The sequence below is a fragment of the Alligator mississippiensis genome, chromosome 5 (genome assembly GCF_030867095.1).
Source record: "Alligator mississippiensis isolate rAllMis1 chromosome 5, rAllMis1, whole genome shotgun sequence".
In the NCBI taxonomy this organism is placed as follows: domain Eukaryota; kingdom Metazoa; phylum Chordata; order Crocodylia; family Alligatoridae; genus Alligator; species Alligator mississippiensis.
Window position 1 is genome coordinate 9,121,060 of NC_081828.1, and position 22,054 is coordinate 9,143,113.

The 22,054-nt window shown below is 41.5% G+C and overlaps 1 protein-coding gene across 19 annotated transcripts in view; it reads right to left on the minus strand.

Moving 5' to 3' along the window:
* Positions 1–22,054, minus strand: part of TUT4 (terminal uridylyl transferase 4) — a 90,133-nt gene that overhangs the window by 50,270 nt on the left and 17,809 nt on the right. For all 19 annotated transcript variants that reach the window (XM_014598656.3, XM_019479215.2, XM_019479216.2 and 16 more), the window contains 6 exons: positions 19,392–19,555; positions 17,762–17,878; positions 12,224–12,401; positions 9,961–10,049; positions 7,400–7,451; positions 2,490–2,559 (listed from right to left, as the gene is read on the minus strand). In XM_014598656.3, coding sequence (XP_014454142.2) covers positions 2,490–2,559; positions 7,400–7,451; positions 9,961–10,049; positions 12,224–12,401; positions 17,762–17,878; positions 19,392–19,555 — 670 coding nt within the window. The remainder of the gene's footprint in view (positions 1–2,489; positions 2,560–7,399; positions 7,452–9,960; positions 10,050–12,223; positions 12,402–17,761; positions 17,879–19,391; positions 19,556–22,054) is intronic.

The following is a 22,054-nucleotide window of genomic DNA, read 5'->3' on the forward strand; positions in this document are numbered from 1 at the left end:
TATTTTTGCTCAGCAAACGGAGGCTGAAAATAAAAAGTGCAATGAAGTGCTAAATATTTTAATAATTAGTACTGTATCTGATATGTTAGAAAAGGGTAAATATATGCATAAAACTGTACCCTAATAATAAGGAGGAATCTAGAGGTATACATTTTGGGGCTGAAATAGTGTATACATAGTTTTAGCCTACAGTGACTGTACCCCAGATATAAATCCCTGAGACTATCGACATCCGATGCAAGTCCTGTTAGACTGTCTCAGATATGGCTATCTTTTTTAACTCCTACACAGATGCAGACGAACTCTTTCTTTCTCTTCTCTATTCTCAAGTTTCTGTATGCAAGCAGAAGACAGGGATACATTTTCTCTTTTTGTATTAGCCAGGCATGCTCTCTAGATCATACCTTTATAAAAACCCTTTACAGTTCCTCCTGCTTTAGTCAAAAATACATTTTGCGGATTATGTATATAAGAAACGAAAAAGTCATATGTACACAAAGAAACATGCTGATTATACCACTGTGCATGCATTCTGACCAAGATTTTGTAAAGTACTAATTAAATTGTATTTCACAGAGATTAAAATTAAATAAAACCTCGTCCATTCCTCAAAACAGCTGCCTTCAAATCTAGACAAAACTGTTGTGGGTATTGTCATCCTGAAAGATGCAAATCGCACAATTATTAAAGAAATATTGGCGACATCCAAACAATTTACTATTTATTAATAAAATGCCTGATAGAATGCAACACACAGGAGACCCAGAAGAAATGCCAATACCTTTTTCTCTCTTTTCTCCACCTGAGCATTAAATACTACTGTGTATAGACGGAGCATCTGACTAAGAAAGATTAATATTTTTTGGCTTTGTGGAAGAAATAAACCTGCAGGAAGGATTTCACGAGAGGTGCAGGAAAGGCACCAACCAAGCAGAACTTGGACAAAACATAGTACCAAAAAACCTAGATTAAACTACATGATATGCTAAAATGGTGCCTTGACTATCATCTCCGATGTGTGTTTTATTTGCTTCAGTTGTACTCTCTAGATTTATCCTCTCTCTCACATGATAAATTTATTCTGTTTTTCAAAACAGAAAGGCTTTGACTTTTCAGATTAAATGCAAAGAAACAAATCTGGTCAATTTGTTAAATCTCTCCTGTTTGTTTTATTTTTTTTAAATCGAAGAGTTGAGATGAGATGGGTAAATCTTCTCAGGAAATTTCACCCTTCCTCCTCAAATTATTTTTTATACTCTGTGGACACACGAACACCTGGAGCCCTTTCAAAAGGGAACATTTCAAAAGGGCAGCAGCTGGTAAATCTAACGTGTGAACAGGCTTAGACCAATTCAAATGCAGTAAACCCCACCAACTTTAACCCCAGATGAAGGAATGTTAGGCTAGAAATAGATGTTGCCGAATGAAGCGGATCAGCTGTGACAACTGTCATGGCACAGCTGATCCGTTTCACTGGGCAAAACACACACTGCCCTTTGTCCTGCCCTTGATGGTGCAGGGCAAGGGGCAATGTGATCTCCCCTCACTTTCCCTGCTCAGCCAAACCCCTGGCACCATCAAGGGCAGACCCTAAGAAGAGCGGGGTTTTCCCCTGGCCAGCCACATCTGCAGAGACGCACCACTGAAGTAATAAACATCTGCCACAATAAAGCAGCACTATCTGTTGCCACCATTTATCATGTCACTGATTTTCCTTTCATGTGGTGCAACGAAGGGAACTGATGTCTATTTGCTCAGCATTTATGCTGCCATAAAAACCGTTATGGTGACAACATGAAGCATCAGGCAACATCTGTTTTTACCCTTAAAGTTGGAGGGGGTTTTACTGATTTGACTTGTTCTCAGCTTGTTCACACGTAACAATTAGAACATACCAGTTGCTGCCCTTCTGAAACAATACCTTGAAAGGGCTCCAAGCATCCTTACAAAGTATCACCTACTTTATACACATGTAAGGAGAAGACAGTCCTTGCCCCAGAGTGTTTACTCCTTTGGAGCAGCAATCGGGTATTTCCTGTCTTAAATTGTTATTGCGCACCATTGAACTGGAGCTACATTTCATTTTGTAGATAGCTGCATTTCAGCAGTTGGCAAAGTTGCCCCCCACATCTCTCTTTCTACCTCTCCCAGGGGTTATAAGGCTAAATGTTGTTTCCAAATGCTTTAAGATCCTTAGACTGCATGGTTGGAATAAGTTTTAAGTATCACCTAAGAATGAGTGTCTCTGTTCCTTGTTTAAAGGGATAATACTACCAAGACTCCCACATCTAACATATTAGTGAATCTGAGTTAGATCTAGTGTGAAGATAAAGTTCACTTTTCTTTCCAATCTCTCTTCTTTTTAATTCCCTTTTCAACAGTAAGGGTAACTATTACAGTGATATATGCTGCTAGAAATGAAAGCAACCAGCTACCGTGAAGTATAAATAAAAGGTGATATCATGTTCATGATCCTGTACTACACAAACCTTTTAACATCTTTGCAAAAAACAACAGGAACTTTGGCATGGAAATCTGACTCCACATCTGAGTAAATAGCTAAACAAGGAAAAGAAAAGAAATATGTTATATTTATATATATATATATATATATATAGTATCTTTCACGACTACCCCTAATTTTGTGTCCTACTACCTAGACTGAAATTAAGGGAATTTAGGAAATCTTTATGTTACAGGTGTCATGCGCCTAAACAGTAATCAATGCTATGATCACTTATCCCATTAGAGGAGCTGCCATTAACTACCAAACATAGCAACTGTCACAACAGCAAGTCAAAGGCACATTGTTGGATAAGGTCACAAATTTCTTTAATGTTTTTGCTTTTGAGTTTTGTGACGCTGGTAAACAACACCCTTTTAAAGCCGTGGAAAGATTAAATGACAAGACCCTGTGCAAGTTGTAGGGTGTTTCTACCAAAAAACCCAATTATTTTCCTTACTATTACTTTGTTTCTCAAAATGTTGCTGTCAGTATCAATCCCACTGTAGGTATCACGAGCATCATACAAGACCAAAAGTCTTTTAAAAAGCCACATCTATTAGGGTTGCACGTGTGATTTGAGCTTCTCTGCATTCACGTTTTTGTACAGAAACTGCAGGGCAGTCACGAAACTCTCTCAGATCCCTTGCTACTAAAAGCCTGGGGCCGCAAATGCATTGGTGGCGCCACATACCACACATTTAGATGTTCTTTGTGCTGTAACGGAGCACTGTCCGTATGTGTGCTGCTCCACCTTTTTTTCCTCTGTGGGTTTTTTTGACCCCTGGATCCAGGGGCCAAAAAAACCTGCGGGGGAAAAAAAAAAGTGAAGCAGTGCACACACAGGCAGTGCACACCACTCAAAAGCAGAGCTGGCCGCCCAGAGCCATGCTGCGGCTGCTGGCCAGGCTCTGTGCAGCAGAATCACCACTGCTGCAGCCCCGGAAGACCTTTAGGTTGCCAGATAAGGCGGCTGGGGCCAGTTAAGTGCTGGCCCCAGCCTCCCCTAAACCACCCGGGCTAACTTGCCATACGCCAAACCATGCATTGCACGGGTGTTCCCCAGGCACAAGATGCAGCGGTGCAGTGTCCCCAGGGAACCAAACATCCATGCTGGTCTGGACGTGCCTTGTGATAGCAGAGAACTCCAAAAAAACAAAACAAAACAAAACAACAAACCACAGATGAACGGGAAGTTGTAGGACCCACAGTGAAAAGAATATTTAAAAAAAAAATACAGTCTCTGTAGAGTAAGTAATGAGTTTCAGCTGCATCAGTCAAACATCAATGGTACTAACATTCCTACAAACTTGGCAACTGTCACAACAGCAATTCAAAGGCATAATGGTTGATAAGGTCACCAATTTACTCGATGTTGTTGCTTTGAAGATTTCTTGACACCGGTAAAGTCTGAAGCGAGCAAAGAATGTCACTTTAGCTGCAGTGGAACAAGCCTTTATGTGCAGCAGGGAAAGTACACCAGTCAGCTAATAATACAAGAAGATATACTCCCATCCATTTTGATCTTCTCTCTAATGAGATGGCCTGACCTTTGGAACACTTAGCTATAACATGAATTAAAAAGGGAGATGAGCTGGACAGTTTGGTTCAGTCAGTGAATAATGTATTGTAAGAAAGGCAACGGTTTCTTACACACAAAATATTGTATACGTTCACAATGTCCCAAATTTTTCTCCCGGTATAAAGTATGATTTTGGGAGGATGACAGATTAGTTGATTGTTGGTTTAACTTGGATGTTCCTGGGTTATTTTTCTCCTCCAATTGCCATTTTTGCTCTGGGAGAAAAATCCTGAAGATCTGTACATTTGTGATGTCTCCTAGGATAACAGTGACTCTCCAAGGAGAAACTGAATGTCTGTACTTGGCTCTAGTCCTGAAGGGCCCCATTATTTTCCAATTTCTGAAACACTTTGCTCAATGACCTGTTTTATACAGCATGCAGAAAAGCAAGTGATAAGCAAGTTGGTGGGGAAATATTCCATTGTAGCAAGGATATTTTCCTTTAAAATATTTAAATAATCAAAAAATAGAGATTAACAATTGTAGCCATGATATTATTGAAATGACAAATGACAGATAGTTTCATAGTTGGTAGGGTCAGAAGGGACCTGAGTAGATCATCATGTCCGACCCCCTGCCATGGCAGGAAAAAGTACTGGGGTCAAACGATCCCAGAGAGGTGTTCATCTAACCTCCTCTTAAAGACCCCCAGGGTAGGAGCCAGCACCACTTCTCTTGGAAGTTGGTTCCAGATCCTAGCCGCCCTGACAGTGAAGTAACACCTCCTGATGTCTAGTCTGAATCTACCCTCTGCCAGCTTGTGACCGTTATTTCTAGTCACTCCTGGGAGCGCTCGGGGGAACAGGGACTCCCCCAATAGATTCATAGATGTTAGGGCCAGAAGGGAACTCAATAGATCATCTAGTCCGACCCCCTGCATAGGCAGGAAAGAGTGCTGGGTCTAGATGACCACAGCTAGATGCCCATCTAACCTCCTCTTGAAGACCCCCAGGGTAGGGGAGAGCACCACCTCCCTTGGGAGCCCGTTCCAGACCTTGGCCACTCGAACTGTGAAGAAGTTCTTCCTAATGTCCAATCTAAATCTGCTCTCTGCTAGCTTGTGGCCATTATTTCTTGTAACCCCCGGGGGTGCCTTGGTGAGTAAAGCCTCACCAATTCCCTTCTGCGCCCCCGTGATGAACTTATAGGCAGCCACAAGGTCGCCTCTCAACCTTCTCTTGTGGAGGCTGAAGAGGTCCAGGTGCCCCAGTCTCTCCTCATAGGGCTTGGCCTGCAAGCCCTTAACCAGACAAGTGGCCCTTCTCTGGACTCTCTCCAGGTTATCCGCATCCCTCTTGAAGTGCGGCACCCAAAACTGCACGCAATATTCAAACTGCGGTCTGACCAGCACCCGATAGCGGGGAAGTATCACCTCCTTGGATCTGTTCGTCATGCATCTGCTGATGCACGATAAAGTGCCATTGGCTTTTCTGATGGCTTCATCACACTGCCGACTCATGTTCATCTTGGAGTCCACTAGGACTCCAAGATCCCTTTCCACTTCCGTGCCTCCAAGCAGGTAATTTCCTAGGCAGTAGGTATGCTGGACAGTTTTCCTCCCTAGGTGCAGCACTTTGCATTTCTCCTTGTTGAACTGCATCCTGTTGTTTTCCGCCCATATGCCCAACCTGTCCAGGTCTGCTTGTAGTTGTTCCCTGCCCTCTGGTGTGTCCATTTCTCCCCACAGTTGTGTGTCATCTGCAAACTTGGACAGAGTACACTGCACTCCCTCGTCCAAGTCGCCGATGAAGACCTCGAAGAGTACTGGTCCAAGGACCGAGCCCTGTGGGACCCCACTGCCCACACCCTTCCAGGTTGGTACTGACCCATCCACTATGACTCTCTGGGTGTGACCCTCTAGCCAATTCGCCACCCACCGGACTGTGTAGTCATCCAAGCCACAGCCTCTTTACTTGTTCACCAGTATGGTGTGGGATACTGTATCGAAGGTCTTCCCCAGCCTGTAGGTTCCCCAACCTGTAGCTCTGCTGCTGGTTCTTCCTTCCCAGGTGCAGCACCTTGCACTTGTCAGTGTTGAAACCCATCCTGTTCTCATCCACCCACCCCTGTAACCTGTCTAGGTCCAATTGCAGCCTATTCCTCCCTTCTAGTGCACCCACTTCTCCCCACATCTTAGTGTTGTCTGTGAATCTGAACAGGGTGCTTTTTACCCCCTCATTTCCTGGGTCCTCCTTCCTCCCTTTTTTGAAACTGGAGCCACGTTGGCCCTTTTCCAGTCCTCTGGCACCTCACCAGAGCACCACGAGTGCTCATAAAGCTGTGCCAGGGGTCCCGCAATGACCTCTGCTAATTCCCTCAGCGCTCGGGGTGGAGTTCGTAAGAACCAGCTGATTTAAATACGTCCAGTAAAAAACTCCACAGCAGGACAGTACTTATATTTAGAAGAATATTCTGGTGCAGAGTAATTTAGCTTACTGTGCAGCTAATTAGTCTGTCCCATGATTTATGAATCTTAAAACTATGAACTTCTCACACTCTCTCTAAAAACTATGGTAAAAAGATACAATCATGGAAATACACTTTATTTAGGTAACAGCCAGGATGAAATGTATCTATGAGTTTTATACAAATACATGAGCTCATAAACAGGCATTTATGCACCCATTTAGCCATCTATAGGCAAGCTGGAGAGAGAAATTTTGAAACTGCTATTGCAAGAATACATTACAGAACAATAAAAGGCAGGCATGCCTGGGAATGCAAACCCCAATTTTGAAAAGGGATCTTACTTTGCACAAAGCTAAACTGCATGATCAGAACTGTCAGAGGTGTGAAAAATCACCAATAAAATTATAATCCCTAAGAAAATGCGAGTGCAAAGATCTCACTTGGCTCAATTTGATCTCTCTTCATTGTGCGGGTGGGGTATGAGACTACATGGTTGGTTTATGCCCCTTGCTTGACAAGTGACACAGAGTCAACATTCAGACAGTCTAGGACACCCTTAAAAAAAACCAAACCAAACCCTAGCGGTCTCTCAGGCATGGAGTAGTACTACAGAAACTGAATTGTACTGTAAAATGTGCTCCTTTAGGATTAACTAAGCAAGCACAAGCTAAACCTGGTCTGTGAGTAAAGGGAGAACATTTTTGTTTTACAGTGTCTGAATAATACTGTTTAACAGCACTGAACTTACTCTAAAAAGACTATAAGAAAACACACAGTTTGTAGGTTTCTTATAATTAAAATATTCTGAATAATCTTATTTGTATTTTTGTTAGCAACATGAGTCCCATAGAAAAGTCAAATATGAGAGCACTGATTAAAAATATAAAGAAAAAAAGTAAACTCACCACTATTTTTTAAAATGTCAAGCACCTGTATCAGAACATCTGGGTGGCTCATCTAAAAACGACCAAACAAATTAGGACAGGTTATTTTATTCAGAAATTGAGATGATGAATTACAAATTTGGTTGAACTACATCTAAGCTGCACAATTGTGACAAACAACATTTATCATTAATTTTTCACAATAAGACACAATAATTAACCAATATTGAAACTACGTGCTAATAAATAATTCGGATAGCTTTCTCATTTAGGCTGCATTTAGTGAACTGTTCTAAAAAATACATCTGCTTTGGCTTCACATTAAACAGATTTCATCAAGTAAGCCCAAACTGCTCAGTGCATATTTAACAATTCAAGAGCCAACACTTACTTATAAATGAACACACACTGTCAAGAATGCAGATTTTCATGTCAGAACTACTCAAAACAACGTTATTAAACATGGACTTTTTAATTTTTCACAAATCTAATATACGTTTGCAACACACAGTTTTAAAGGTAAGTGGGAAATAGTTCACCAGAAATTATTAAGAATTATTTTTATGCACTCAGAGCTTCACCCACTAAGTGGCATTCAACATTTGTTTTCAAAAAGTTGTCCTAAAATACTCTATTATTGCCAGTCTCTTGCCTTTAAACTATTCTCAGTAGCTCTAAGGGACAGGACTAGAAGCAGTAGTCTCAAACCGCAGCATAGGAAATTTAGGTTGGAGATTCGGAAGAACTTTCTCACTACGAGGGTGGCTTAGCAATATAACAGACTACACCTAGGGAGGTTGTGGAATCTCCATCCTTGGATATTTTCAAGGGCAGGTTAGACAGACCTGGGGTGGCTTAGTCAAGGATAACCCTGCCTTGAGCAAGAAGTTGGACTAGATGACCTTCTGAGTTCCTTCTAGCCTACTTTTCCTATGTACTCATGTTCCCAAGAGTTCCTACTTTTCTACGATTCAGTTTTGCTATTGCTGCAATACTCAGCATGCTATGCCCGGCCAAAATACCACCACAAATGTTGTAAGCTTTTCTGGAACAAGTCAGTGCAGAAAGGGTGAGATTGGCTAGTGTTTTGTTTGTTTGTTTTTTATTTTATGGTGTGTTTCTTGCATTACTTTTTATTACGTTCATCACACAGGCAGCACCTACAAGAGATGTTTTACTGTGCAGTATACTAATCTACTACGTAGTAAATTGTCACCATCTACATGTGCACAGCACATTAGTCTAATGCATGGTTAGTCAGCTCCTGTAGATACAGGTACAGATTTACTGCACAGTAGCACATGTGTAGACAGCTGGCTGGGAGCAAATTGCTTCCAGTTAGCCCAGGCAGCAGAGAGTAGAAGAAACTGTCCCCTGCTCCGGGGCAGCTGCCAGCTTCCCAGCACTGCACTCTGACCAGCTGTTCTCCCGCCTCCTACTGCCTGAGCTGACCAGTAGCAATCTGCTGATCAGGGGGCACGGCTGGGAGGCAGCTGCCCCAGAGGCGGGACAGCTCCCCACTGTCCGTCCCCCCCTGCCCCAGCCCAGGCCTGGCCTCAGTGCCCCCTGCCAGCCTGGAGCTGACACCCAGGGGAGCCTAGAGTTCCCCCTGGCTGTGGTAAGCTGGCAGAGCAGGGCAGGAGTAGCCCTGCACTGAACTGTTTCTGTCAGGAGCAAATTTACTCCTGACAGGTGTACATGTAGACATGCTCCTGGAGAAAGCTTACTGTGCCTTACTTTACTGCGCAGTAAGTTTACAGTGCATTAATAGCATGTGCAGATGTACCCACAGTGTAGTAAAAATGCATTACTACCAGCACTGCACATGCATCCCTTGAGCGTGGCTGTGCACCCCCTGCGAAAAGGCGCTGTTGACACTGCTGACGGCGCATGTGGGCGGTTGCTGCTCACCACCCTGCCTTGCCACTGACACCACCGGTGGTGTCTGCGGGCAGTCCACTGCCACATGCTCCCTGCCACCAATAGCATCACAGCCACCTGTGGGAGGTCCCCACTTGCCACTGCCACGCTCCCGCTGCTGCCGTCACCTGCGGAAGCTTGCCATGCCCCCCCAGCCCCTGGGGGCATGCAACGTTCATGACTAGCAGCCTAATAAAAAGCCAGCTTCACTGCTAGGGAAGATTTCTTGGTAAATATGATCATAATATGTTATAAACCAAGTTGGAAATAAAATATCAGTTTTAAGTTACATTTTCAATAAAATGTGGATTCTAAATACCTTTCAACTGTTCCTATTTGGGTCATTCTGAACATAAGAACCACTTGGTTTATTTGGGGTAAACTATTTCTCATTTACCTTTAAAAATTATGTTAGACTGAAGAATACTAGAAATTAAAAGGTACCATGTAGATGTATTCAATTAAAATAAGTTCAAACTAATAAAAACCTTTTCTGTCAATTAGCTGTACAAGATATCAAAACACTAATAGCGCTTAATTTACATGCTATTTGCTACTATAACAACAATTAGCCTTAATGGAAAATGAAGTCAACTGAATAGATATTAATGTAGTTTACAGGCCAATTTTGAAAATAATTAAGACAAAAGCAACCTACTTACCCTGGGGGGGAATTTTATGTCAATATTAATATCACTAGTTTTAAAAGCAAATCTAGTCAGGCAGGAGCCATACATCCGCAGTGAACAATCTGGAAAACAAAGAAAAGATAATTGAAAAGATGCTGAGCCAGCGATAGTATTCCAAGTTACTTCAATGAATACTTAATTCACCTTTCCATCTATTCAGTAAAGCCACATCGATTATGTCGCATAACAGAAAACTAGAGACTCAAAGAATTTAATTTTCAAACCCTCCAAATTAAGTAAGAGAAAAAAGAATATTATCTAACTTGTTATGCCGGTATGCATTCTGTTTTTAATCCTGTAAAATTGAAGCCACTATCAAGAAATTGCTGGGTGGTTTTAAAAAACAGTTTTCATGGGTATTAAAGAATTTAATTTCATGTCAGCATTTGATCAACTGCCAAAGTCTTTGCTGACTCTCAAACCCCATTCCTACAAATGTCATTCCTTGTACATACCATGGTACCAGGACCAAGTAATCAAATTACTATCCTAAATGAATAAAAAGACCTAAATTTATTGTAAGATGAAAAATATCAGTTAATTTATAAAACAGGCAATAATATGAATTTCTAAACACTTCTTCTATAAATAAAATCAGAGTTTGAAAAGGTATTTTCTGCCAATGAAAGCTCAATACATCATTCATTGCAGAATCATGGATAATTTCACTATTATTAATATAGTGCCTAGACTTGTGTGCTCTCATATTTTAAGCAGATCCGTTAGCACTGTAGGAGATAGTAAAAAGGTAAAGCAAAGTCAAATAAAATCATTCTAGAACCTATAGTCATTGTGAGCTGTTCTTCTGTATTAAAAGTCATCTACAAATGACAACATTGGATTGTCTGGAAACATTGGATTGTGGCTTTTCTTCTTTAAGACACATAGATAATGCCTAAAATAAATGTTTCTTTTTTATTTCTGTCTTTTAAAAGAATTGCTAAAACATGTTTTTAATCAGGTTTCAAAGTCTTGTTGGACACCAAGAAAACTGGCGGTAAAGAGGTAAAACCTAACAAATTAGATGGGAAATTAGTTTTAATCACACTATTTAAACCTCTTTATTGTTTGCTTGTATTTTAAACAGTTATAAATAAACTGAGAAAAGAGATCTGTTAAATCCCCACCAGTTCAAATACCTGCTCGTATAAAGTCTGAGTGTAAAATTTTGCAGGACTGGAACATGAACAGGACCTTAAATCCCTTTCTGGGCCCTAGCAGAGGTTTATAGTTAGTAAGTGCCACACATTAAAGCCAATTTACAGTGCAATAATACAGCAAATGAACCTCAAAGATGCAACATAGGCAATATAATGTGGAACACCTCTGTGACTTGTTTGTATCACTCCTTAAATTGAAAGTGTGGTATGTCAGGTCTGTCCCATGCTAGATCTTGATGCTCAGCTGAGTTTTGGGATCCAGCATGAGACAACTCCAGGGTACCTGGAGTGCCTGTGCGAGCTCCTCAACTGTAGGCAGCACCTTACAGTACAGGTCACAGGTACATGGGGAGCCAAGAGCTTCAGGTCCTAAGCTGATGATGCCTTGCTCTGTGGGTCAAGGATAGCAAGGTCTTTCAGAAAGTATGCCTGCAGATAGGCTGCCCAGGACAGGACTGGGACTGGGTCTTTTCCCTGTTACCTGAGTCCAGGCATCCAGGAAGCTGTAAAACCCTAGCAGTTGTCATGGGCTCCAACTAAATTTATGCCAAATCCTAAAAATCGTACATCCTGCCATGTATGTATGGCATGGCAGGATGTGCAATTTTTGGGGATCTGGCATCTAATTTGTCAGACTCCAACTGCACGAGTAAATTAACATCTGGCCATCCCCCACTGAGACCCAAACAGGCCCTCTGCCAAAATCGGGGAAGGCAAGACACTCCTGGCATCTCTCAGATTCAGGGGGGAGAGGGGGGAAAATTGGGTTTTTTGTTTTTTGGGTTTTTGTTTTTTACACCTGTTCAGGGTTTCTTTTCCCAAAAATGTGCTTTATAAATAAATAAAAGAGGGCCATAAGTACTCTGTAGGTTTGCTATAGGCTGACAGAAAACAGCTTCTGCTCTATATTAAAACGCCTGTATTCACACCCATTACCCAGATAATATCAAGTTATTTTAACTCCCAAATTTATTATTTCATCTTTAATGAAAACATCAAGATTTTACCTATAATTGTTACACTAAATAAAGGAAATCGGGCTTGCACCTGAAGAAATCACAGGGGCCCATGGATACCTGGTAAGGGCTGCTGAATAATCTTCTCCATCTCATTTACAATTTCCTGGCGGATTCTGAAGTCATCATCTGATATGCCTTGTTCATTTGCTGCTTCAATGAGTGTAAAACTTAAAGCATTCAGCTGTGCAGTGGAAGGAGGTGGGAGGGCACGCAGCTCATTTTCTTCCTGTTTTTCCTAAAACATTTTTAGATGATAGAAAGACAAGCTGATATTTTAAAAAGACAAAGGTTTCATCTTATTTCATTACGCTTAAATATATTTTATCTTCATATATCTATCTACACACATGCACAATTATTTTGATGTCTTAAAAAAACCAATATGTCATTTTAATATATTGAAATTTAACTTATTCAGACCATTTCCAAAACGAGATTTGAACTTCGTTATCAAACTCTGTATGCCAACACAGCTTATGGAAAGACTGGATCCTCAGCATTACCAGTAGGTTCTTTCTTGCTGACATCACAGAAGAAATTGGGATGTTAACATTCTCTGAACCACATTTCGTGGCCGAAAATTCTGACATACTATCCATCAAAGGAATTCCAAGACCGCTGTAATTTTTTCCTGAACAAACATTAGCGTAGCGACTAAAAACTAGAGAAACCTCCTTCAGTCCAACCCAGAGAAGCCATCACGATTGAAAGGAGAGTGCATAGGGATACCAGTGAGGCAGAAAGTTCCTGACTCTTAGGAAGCTAATTCCCTTTCTGCAAGACCAAGCAAGTGTTAATCAATTAAATTATACATAATTTCACCTATGGAGTTAACTACTTCAGATGAATCAAAACCATGTAGTTTTAAGTCACCAAGATTTAAATGTGAACACAGCTTGCTCCTAAAATTAACTGACAGATTAAAATGTGTAACTTGCAGTAGAAATATCTTGGCCAGTAAATAGCATGGCTTCAGCAAGTAAGGGTCCGTTATGCGCAAACAGAACTCCATGCTAAAGCAGATAAATGATGTATATTGGACCTCTACACTTCTATGTACGTACTCTACTTATCCAGTAAATTCTATTTTTATTTCTTACTTTGAAAAATTAAACTTAAAATATATATTTGTAAAGGTTTCTTTTTAACATTGTTGCCATGGATTTTGACTACGGTGGGGAAGTTGCTGCCGGTAAGCTGATTTAGTCACTCAGCATGATAAATGTCATCAGATCTGAGTTCTCGTATGCTGTAATGGTACAGATATATATATGACCTAGTTGGTTTTCTTGCACTATTGAATTATGAATATATAATATTTAATAGAAATGTGTGTGTGCCTGCATATCTAAAATTAGAAGCGCAATATATATAAGGTTTGAACCTAGTTTTAGTTCTACGGTGTCTGAATGGATAAGTATATTTTACAAAATATAATTTATACATGTAGACTGCACTCATCATCATATTTGGTCTTGCATTATAACATGGCCAAACGTCAAGATACAAACCATCTCTACCTCTTCTATTTTTACCCATTAGATTCAACTACCTCCTTTCCACCCTGTCCCCTCCTTTTTTTTTTTTTTAAGTCACCAAACTTGGACTCTGTCTCCCATCCCAGTACCAACCAGGCCCAACCCTGCTTAACTTCCAAAATGAGATGGGATGCATACAGAGTTGTATGACTGTAGACAATCAGTGCTTGTAATTCAGTACAAGTGAGACTATTCAAGGCCAGAGCCCTCCAACTAAGGCTGATTTGCTGCCAGGTCTCTAGAGACAGACAGACAGCGAGTCTGAGTTCTGTGAGAGTGATCTTAGACTTTTTAGGATATTCCTGATAACCACCACCATCTGGCTCTGTGCAAGATAAGAGGACTAAAAAGTAGAGAAGAAAAACATGAAACACTGGTGTTTGTGCAGCCACAAGTACTTAATAAACTGAATTATGGACAATGGTAATAGGGAAGAGATGAACTTATCCAGTCTGGTGAATTCCAAGTACGTGTCAATTTGGAGGTACATAAACTTGTGGCAAAATTAGCAACGGGATGTTCACTATGATTTCACACACAGAATTATTGCTTTGAAAACAAGTGGCCTGTGGTGAGAAAAGTACCTGCCTTTTTTCCTTAGATACTCAAGGCTCAACCTATTACCTTTTATATTCAACATATATTTAAAGCAGATTGAAGAGATTATAAGAAACGAGCTCATACAATCTCAAAGACTGAAACCAACGTTATATTTCTTGATGTTGCAGACAGCACTGGTCCCTTGTTGCTTCACGATTTGAGGAATCTGCATTAAAAATAATGTCTCGAATCTGTTAAAATCAGAGGCGGTACTTGTAACAAGGTTACAGCTTTTGAAGGAACCAACAAAAACTGTGACCTTGGCTTCCAGCTAAAGTATTTCATCAAGACAGTACAACACAGAGGTCATAATGGCTTTTTCAATCTTTGTGGAGGGCAATACAGCAGTAGTAACCAAGAAAACCATTTTTAATTTCTCTGGATCAGTAGATCAGACCTTTCGCTCAAGTGAGGAACTAGTAACAGTGATCTGCATTTCTGTCACTTCAAAACTGGATTACAACACCATAACCTGGAATGACCCAGAAGACAGCCCACAAATGATTGAACAAGCACAAATCAAACCCTACATGGAACGAGCCAAGAAGAGCACATCATTGCAAAACTGTCACACACCGGCTGCCATTTCAGTTCTGAAAGTTCCTGATCCTAATTCTTATCTATAAAGATTTCAATGGATTAAGACATGTGCATCTCAAAGATTCGCCCTTGTCTCTCTGCGGGTCACCATGGTATGTATATTAAAAAGGGACATTAGGAACAACAGAACCCAGATATGACTTTTCTCATTGTTCTCAAGAATGCCCTCAATTCTGAACCTGCCAGCACTGGAGATTAGGGCAAGTCTTGCAGGTGCCAGACTGCAGTATAAACCTGTTCAGCAGGTGATCTATCTAACAGCTCCCACAGCATTCTTGCAAGCAAGCTAAGGAAGTAGAGGTTGGATGAATGAACTGTGAGACGGACAGAAAACTGGCTGGACTCAAAGGGTAATGTAACAGCCCCACGCCTGACTTGCCTGCCTGCAGCGACACAGACAGCTGAATTGCCCGTGTGCAAGCCAACACCGCACCAACCAGGAGTGTGTTCCCGACTGGCCTGGAGCCCCAGGGCAATGGGCCAAAAACATGCCGGAGGCAGGGGCTAAGGGGAATGGCAGCGAGGACAGTGGAAGCAGTACCTCGAGTACCTGGGAAAGGCCAGATGGTACCCAGAGACAACCCACAGGGAGATAACTGGGGGAAGAGATCCTGGAAGCAGCATCCAAACTGTGGGGACGCACCGGGGACCCCCATGTACCTGAAACTCGGTCAGCAGTCAGCTGGGAGGGAGCACGGGCCTCCTGAGGGCACAACAGCAGCCACCCTGAGGGGCCCAGTGCCAGTACAAGAAGGGTCTGCCTGGAGAGACCACATTGACAAGAGACTCAAAGGGCCCAACAGCAAGACAAGAGGAGCACGTAAGGCCCAAAGTAATTCGCACCCCAAGAAGGGGGAGAGGCTCGGTACAGCAAGGCATCAGTGCCCTGCCTAGCTATCAGGCCAAGCCATTTTGAGTTCATCTTATCTGTTTAGTTGCTCTTCTTTTTATGTTCCTGCATCAACATGAGCAGGGGACATACCATAAGGATCCAAAGCTCAGTGTACCCCATGGGGCTGCCCAAGTGACAAACACCTATGATGTACCAACAAGAGTGGCAATAACACGAGTGGAAAGCGGGTGGGGGACACAGGAGGAGGATGCCCACAGAAGACACGCTGCAGTCACACCTGGCCCACAGAGGACCACCGTATCACCTTCAGGTGAGTTCGTCTTCGGAACATCAAGTCAAGGCAGGCTAGTGGGTCAGATGTGACACGGCCCAGGGGCAGGTATTAATCAATGGTTCAATGTCTAGTTGGCAGCTGGTACCAAATGGGAGACCCTAGGGTTCAGTTTGGGGCCAATTTTGTTCAATATCTTCATCAGTGACCTGGGAGATGGGATGGGGTGCACCCTCAGCAAGCTTGCAGACGACACAAAATAGGGGGAAGCAGTAGATATGCTGGAGGGTAGGGCTAAGATTCAGAGAGACCTCGACAAATTGGTGGAGTCAACCAAAAGAAATCTCGTGATGTTCAATAAGGACAAGCGCAAAGTCCTGCATTTAGGATGGAGCAACGCTACTGGCTGGAGACTGACTGGCTAAGCAGCAGCTCTGTAGAAAAGGACCTGGGGTTACAATGGACAATAAGCTGAATATGAGCCAACAGTGTGTCTTTGTTGCGATGACATACTGGGTTGCATTAGTAGAAGGTTGCCAGCAGATCGAGGGAAGTGATTATTCCCGTCTATTTGGCAGGGGCGAGGGCACATCCGGAGTACTGTGTCCAGTTTTCAGCCCCTCCGACTACAGAAAGGATGTGGACAAGTTGGAGTGAGTCCAGTGAAGGGCAACAAAAATGGTTAGGAGGCTGAGGTACGCGACTTGTGAGCAGAGGCTGAGAGAGCTGGGGTTCTTTAGTCTGGAGAAGACTGAGTGGGGATTTAACAGCAGCCTTCAACTACCTGAAGGGTGGTGCAAAAGAGGACGGAGCTGGACTGTTCTCAGTGGTGGCAGATGACAGAACAAGGAGCAATAGGCTCAAGTTGCAGCAAGGGAAGTTTAGGTTAGATATTAATAAAAACTCTCATGAGGATGGTAGTAAAGCTCTGGAACAGCTTGCCCAGAAAGGTTGTGAAGTCTCCATCCTTGGAGGTTTTTAAGACCCAGGTAGACAAAGCCTCGGTTGGGATGATCTAGTTGGGGGACGGCGCTGCTTTGAGCGGGGGTTGGACTAGATGACCTCCTGAGGTCCCTCCTAACCCTCACTGTCTACGATTCTAACAGATCTCCTTCAGAATAGCCTCAGCAGCCTATGCCTGGAGAAAAAACACCTTATTCCATCTATTCATAAAAGAGTGATTTAAAAGAGTAACGAAGGGAGAACAGATTTCTTCTCTAAAAGGATTAGTCAAGCGTTTTAAAGAATTTACGTAATGGCATACTGGAAAAGCCTCTGAAAGAAATGCCATGTTTATGTTCAACACGTTCTTGTGGGCCAGACTGGCAGATTGATGTGGCAACACCTCCCACAGAAACTCTGGATTTCTACATCTAGAAAATAACTTCATTAAATGCATTAGTCCCAAGTATCCCAGGAGAGAAACTGGGCATTTCTGGATTCCCTGGATAAGCCGGTGTGCCCACCATCCATACTTACAAGCTCAACCAAACTGTTATGCTATGTATAAAGTCTCAACAATACAAACAGGAAAGAGAATTGCATGCTTTTAAGCAATGTGTAACAAATGATTTCAAATAGATTTAGTTATAAAATACCCAACCAACACTAAACTAATAGATAGTTCTCTTTCAGTCTTGATTTATCAGATTCCCAGATTTGTATCAAAAAGTGGTTCACTGTCAAAAAAGAACAAAACACATGTATTGTAAACTCTTAACTAGTTAACTTACCATGATATTTTTCTTATGGCGTTTTTCTTTAATATGTTTATGAGCTCCTTGGATATTTTCAATGTGAACTAAGCAAAGCTTGCATAGATACTGGCAATTGGTGTATTCTGGGGAGCGCTGAGGGGAAAAAAAGGAGATAAGATTAAAAAACGTGATCTAAATATGTTTGCCAGCAGTTCCAGAAAAAGTGAATTAAACGCCTTATGTTCTCAGTTGTGTCATGAATAAATAAAAACTTGGCAATGATGTGGGAACTTTTAGTGTCAAAGTGCTATAACAAGTGTTAACTACTGGTAATCTTCTCAGGACCTCTGCAAGGTACAGATTATCCCCATGTGACACAAACCGAGAAAGAAAGGTTATGCGATTTGCTCAAATCTAGTGTCAATGCCAGGATTTAGACATGGGAGCTCCCAAACCTTGAGCCTGATTTCAGGGACAGTGGACAATTGCCCTCTCATGCTGAAGTTTTTAAAATCTCAACCTGAATCCTCCTACTGTCTTTTTCCTTAATGAAACAACAGTAAATATGCATCACAATGTTATCCTTTTCAATAGTGTTCACAGCTGACAACTATTGTAACTGTTAAATACCTGTATCACCATTCTGCCTCCATGCCAACAGGTTTGTAGTTGATAAATCCACAGATTTTGTAAGTTAGAGATTAATGCACAGGGAATGTTCATTTTAAAACTCTTCTGCAATCTCAATATGCTTTTTAACCAAAAAAAAAAAAAAAAATATCGATGTACTGTGACAAAATAAAAATACTGCAGTCTGGGCAACGTTCTCTCTCTATGATCTGACAAAAAAAACCTTAGGTATTTTTTACTACTTTGTATTTTCAGATAAAATGTCAATGCAAGGTAACTTGCTTATTTTGTTTTCATCGCTAATATTCTGGGACCTTATTTTCTTTGAAAAATAAACCTAGTAAGAGGAAGCTAAACGTTAATTTAAAAATGTAACACGCTGGCAGTCACCCAACTTGGATTTTTGAGGGGGAAATCAAGGATATCCCCAAGGATTATGGTAGATTAAAGAAGTCCTTGAGTGCACTTGTAAAGCTGGAGGAAAATCTTTGTTTTGTTCTTAAATTGCGTTCTGTTTTTCTTAAATAGTCCTAATATTGATTTGGGTACTGCTTTTGAACAGATTGAAAGGAATACATAATGATGGCAGATTTTCACTGGCAGAAATGCATACTGAAATATGGCATTATTTAGCACAGTTATTTACAATGATGGGACAACTACTATTTCAGATGCACCCAGGAGAGATAATGGAATGATCTTACTTTAAAAAAAGAAGTGTGGAATTAAAAATGTTGGTTGTGTTGTGCATCTACCATATGAGGGCTGTATATTCACTTTTCCAGTCCAAGTCTCTTATTTCAGAGGCCGGAATGCAATGCATGCATCAGCTACAGTGGGAGGAATCCACATCACCCAAAATATCTACTCTGCATAAGGAAGCAATTCCTATCCAGCCACACTTACAGTGAGCATAAGGTGAGGTCTCACTAGCATGCAGATCAAAAGGAGTTCAAGGGCTCTTAACACAGCTGCAGAAGACACTGGTTTTAATTTTCTTCTAGGGAAAACACGCAACAAAAATATCACCACCTACTTTTTCGAGGCGGGAGATATAATCTCTTTCCAGTCGTTCTTCTGCTTGTTTCAGGCCGAGCTGCTGCTCTGCTGTCAAAGAAGATTCATCAATCACAGCAGTGTTTTCTAAATAATCAGTCTCCAAATTATGTTCCTTAGTTGATTCAGGATTCTTTATTTTACCTGGAGGATGGAGTTGGAATGCTATTATTATTTTCCAGAATAGCTAACAAAAATAAAGGAAATATAAAAATTAGCACTACAAAATTGTCTCTACGTGCTTTCACACAGGATTCCTCTCTCTGTAAGCTGAACTTGAGAGGATGCACGGTTTTCAGTCATTTTAATGGGAAGCAAATGGTCAGCGTCATAAGGAATAAAAGTGTCTCTGAAGAAAGAGACGCTAGAATCTCTTGAATGCTCTCCCGTGCAGTGCCTTCCAGTGATGCATTTCTTGTTCACCATTGCTTTAGAACAGACTAGACTGCAGCCTTGAGATCCTTTCCAAAAGTGCTTGCTGCAGGCTTGCCGCACAATGTTAGCACTGCTAGGTGTACAAACATGTCAAAGGATAAATCCAGAGGTTTCAAAAAGAAACCCAGTGTTAAAAATCGGCTGTGTTGTGGTCTCTGGGCTCCTGAATTGGCGGGGGGGGGGGCGGCCACCCACAGAAGCTACCGATGGTGGCGGCCCTGTCGGGGGGGCACCAGCCCTACCGAGAGTATCAGCGTTGGCCGTCAGGGGAGGGGGCACCGTCCGCATCAGGGGAGGCACGTGCACCCTTGTGCACCCCCTACTAGTCGCCTATGGTCTAAGGACATAGGAAGGCAAGCATTTTTGAGTGGATGTGATATCTTTTATTAGACCAAGTAAGCAGTTGGAAAAAAGTTCTTTGCAAGCTTTTGGGCACAAGTGCCCTTCTTCAGGCATAGAGTAAACAGCAGAGAAGGGTGCTTGTGCCTGAAAGCTTGCAAAGAACTTTTTTTCCAACTACAGTACTCAGTTGATCTAATAAAAAAAGTTATTTAAGGAGTTCTATATTACAGAAGAGAAAGTTTAAAGACATCAATGCAATGTCTTAGTAACCTAGTCTTACAGTCAGAGGCAGACTGGGGAGGGGGGCTGGTGCATGCAGTGGTCTAGTTGCAACCCCTACCCTTTGATTCTTGCCCCAAACTTTTCAAACCACCTGCCTGGGAGGGACAGCAGCATTTCTTTACAGGCAGTGCTAAGAGCTCAGTTGGTTGGAGTGTGGTGCTAATAACACCGGGATGCAGGTTTGAAACTTGTTGGACTAGATCGCTTGAGGTCCCTTCTAGCCTTACTTCTCTATGAACTATGACTGTGGCTCATTGTCTCCTTGATTCCTGTCCACAGGTGTTAACTACCTTTAACAGTCCTTTCAAATCTCTCTTCTGCAATTTAGCTGCCTGTTAGCCATTCCTGGTAATCTCTCTCTTCTATTTTAAGGCCCTAAAAAATGTTTTTAGCTCTAGCCAAAGACCTTAATTCAGATGTGGTAATATTAACTCAGGTGAAGAAATGACTGACAGTGAAGTATTGGAGACACTGTCAAGATGCTCAAGAAGGCTAGATTTTGTTTTATAAAAAAGATATGTAAGAGACACATTTAGCTATAATGACTATGAGACATTTCTCCCTAGTTTGTTGTGGGGTTTTTTAACTTTATATATAATCTAGCAAATGAGCACACATTCAAATAGTTATATTTGGTTTGATCTTAAACACATGTTGTATTAAATGTGATGATGTACCACACCATCTGCATGCCCTGCTTTTCAAAATCCTAGCTCTGCCCATGCTTACAGTAGTTCTTTAGGTCAGGGGTCATCTTTTGCTAAGCACATGTACAATACCTAGTATAACGTGCTACTGTAATACAACTAATAAACATTAACACAGAGGTTTAATGTGTTACACTGGCCATGTAAAGTTAAAAAAACCCTACATAATGCTATTTTAAAGAAATATATTACAGAAATCTCTCAGAAATACATTACAAGGCTATTATCTAAGCATTACAACCGCATCCACTTGAGACGGTGCGATTTTAACAATGCACCCAATGCATACTGTGACACCACAGCTTTTTATGGTTCATTATAACACCTATGCTGCTGTCAATTATACACATGAAGGATCTTGAACAGACAATGCCTCCAGCAGACTATGATCTGTACATAATTTGTTAACCTGTACAAATCAGCTACACTGACCATTATTCTTATAACCAAGGACATCATCCATGAGAGTATCACCAAAAAGAATGAGATTTTAAGAGGGTAGAGTGAAAATGGTATTGAGACAGCTAGCTTGGGGGCAGTTAGATATCAAGTAATTAAACAATTTCTGGACTGTGGATGACTGGCGGTCCATACAGTACTTGCTGATGGCTCATAAAACTGAACACATTAGACTAACTTTTCCAGTTGCTAAACATCATTAAGACAGCTAAAAATGCATTCCATATTTTCCCACTGCGACTTTACCAATATTTTCCATGTAAATAATTGCTGTAGTTGTTAATGATATTATATGATCACGAATGGGAGAGGAGGTGATCCTCACAACAGCAAATGGCCCAGGAAACAATATTTCTATTAAACTGTGATCCATACTTTGAAAAGGTCTGACAGCTCCTACAGTAAGGGGTTAACTAGA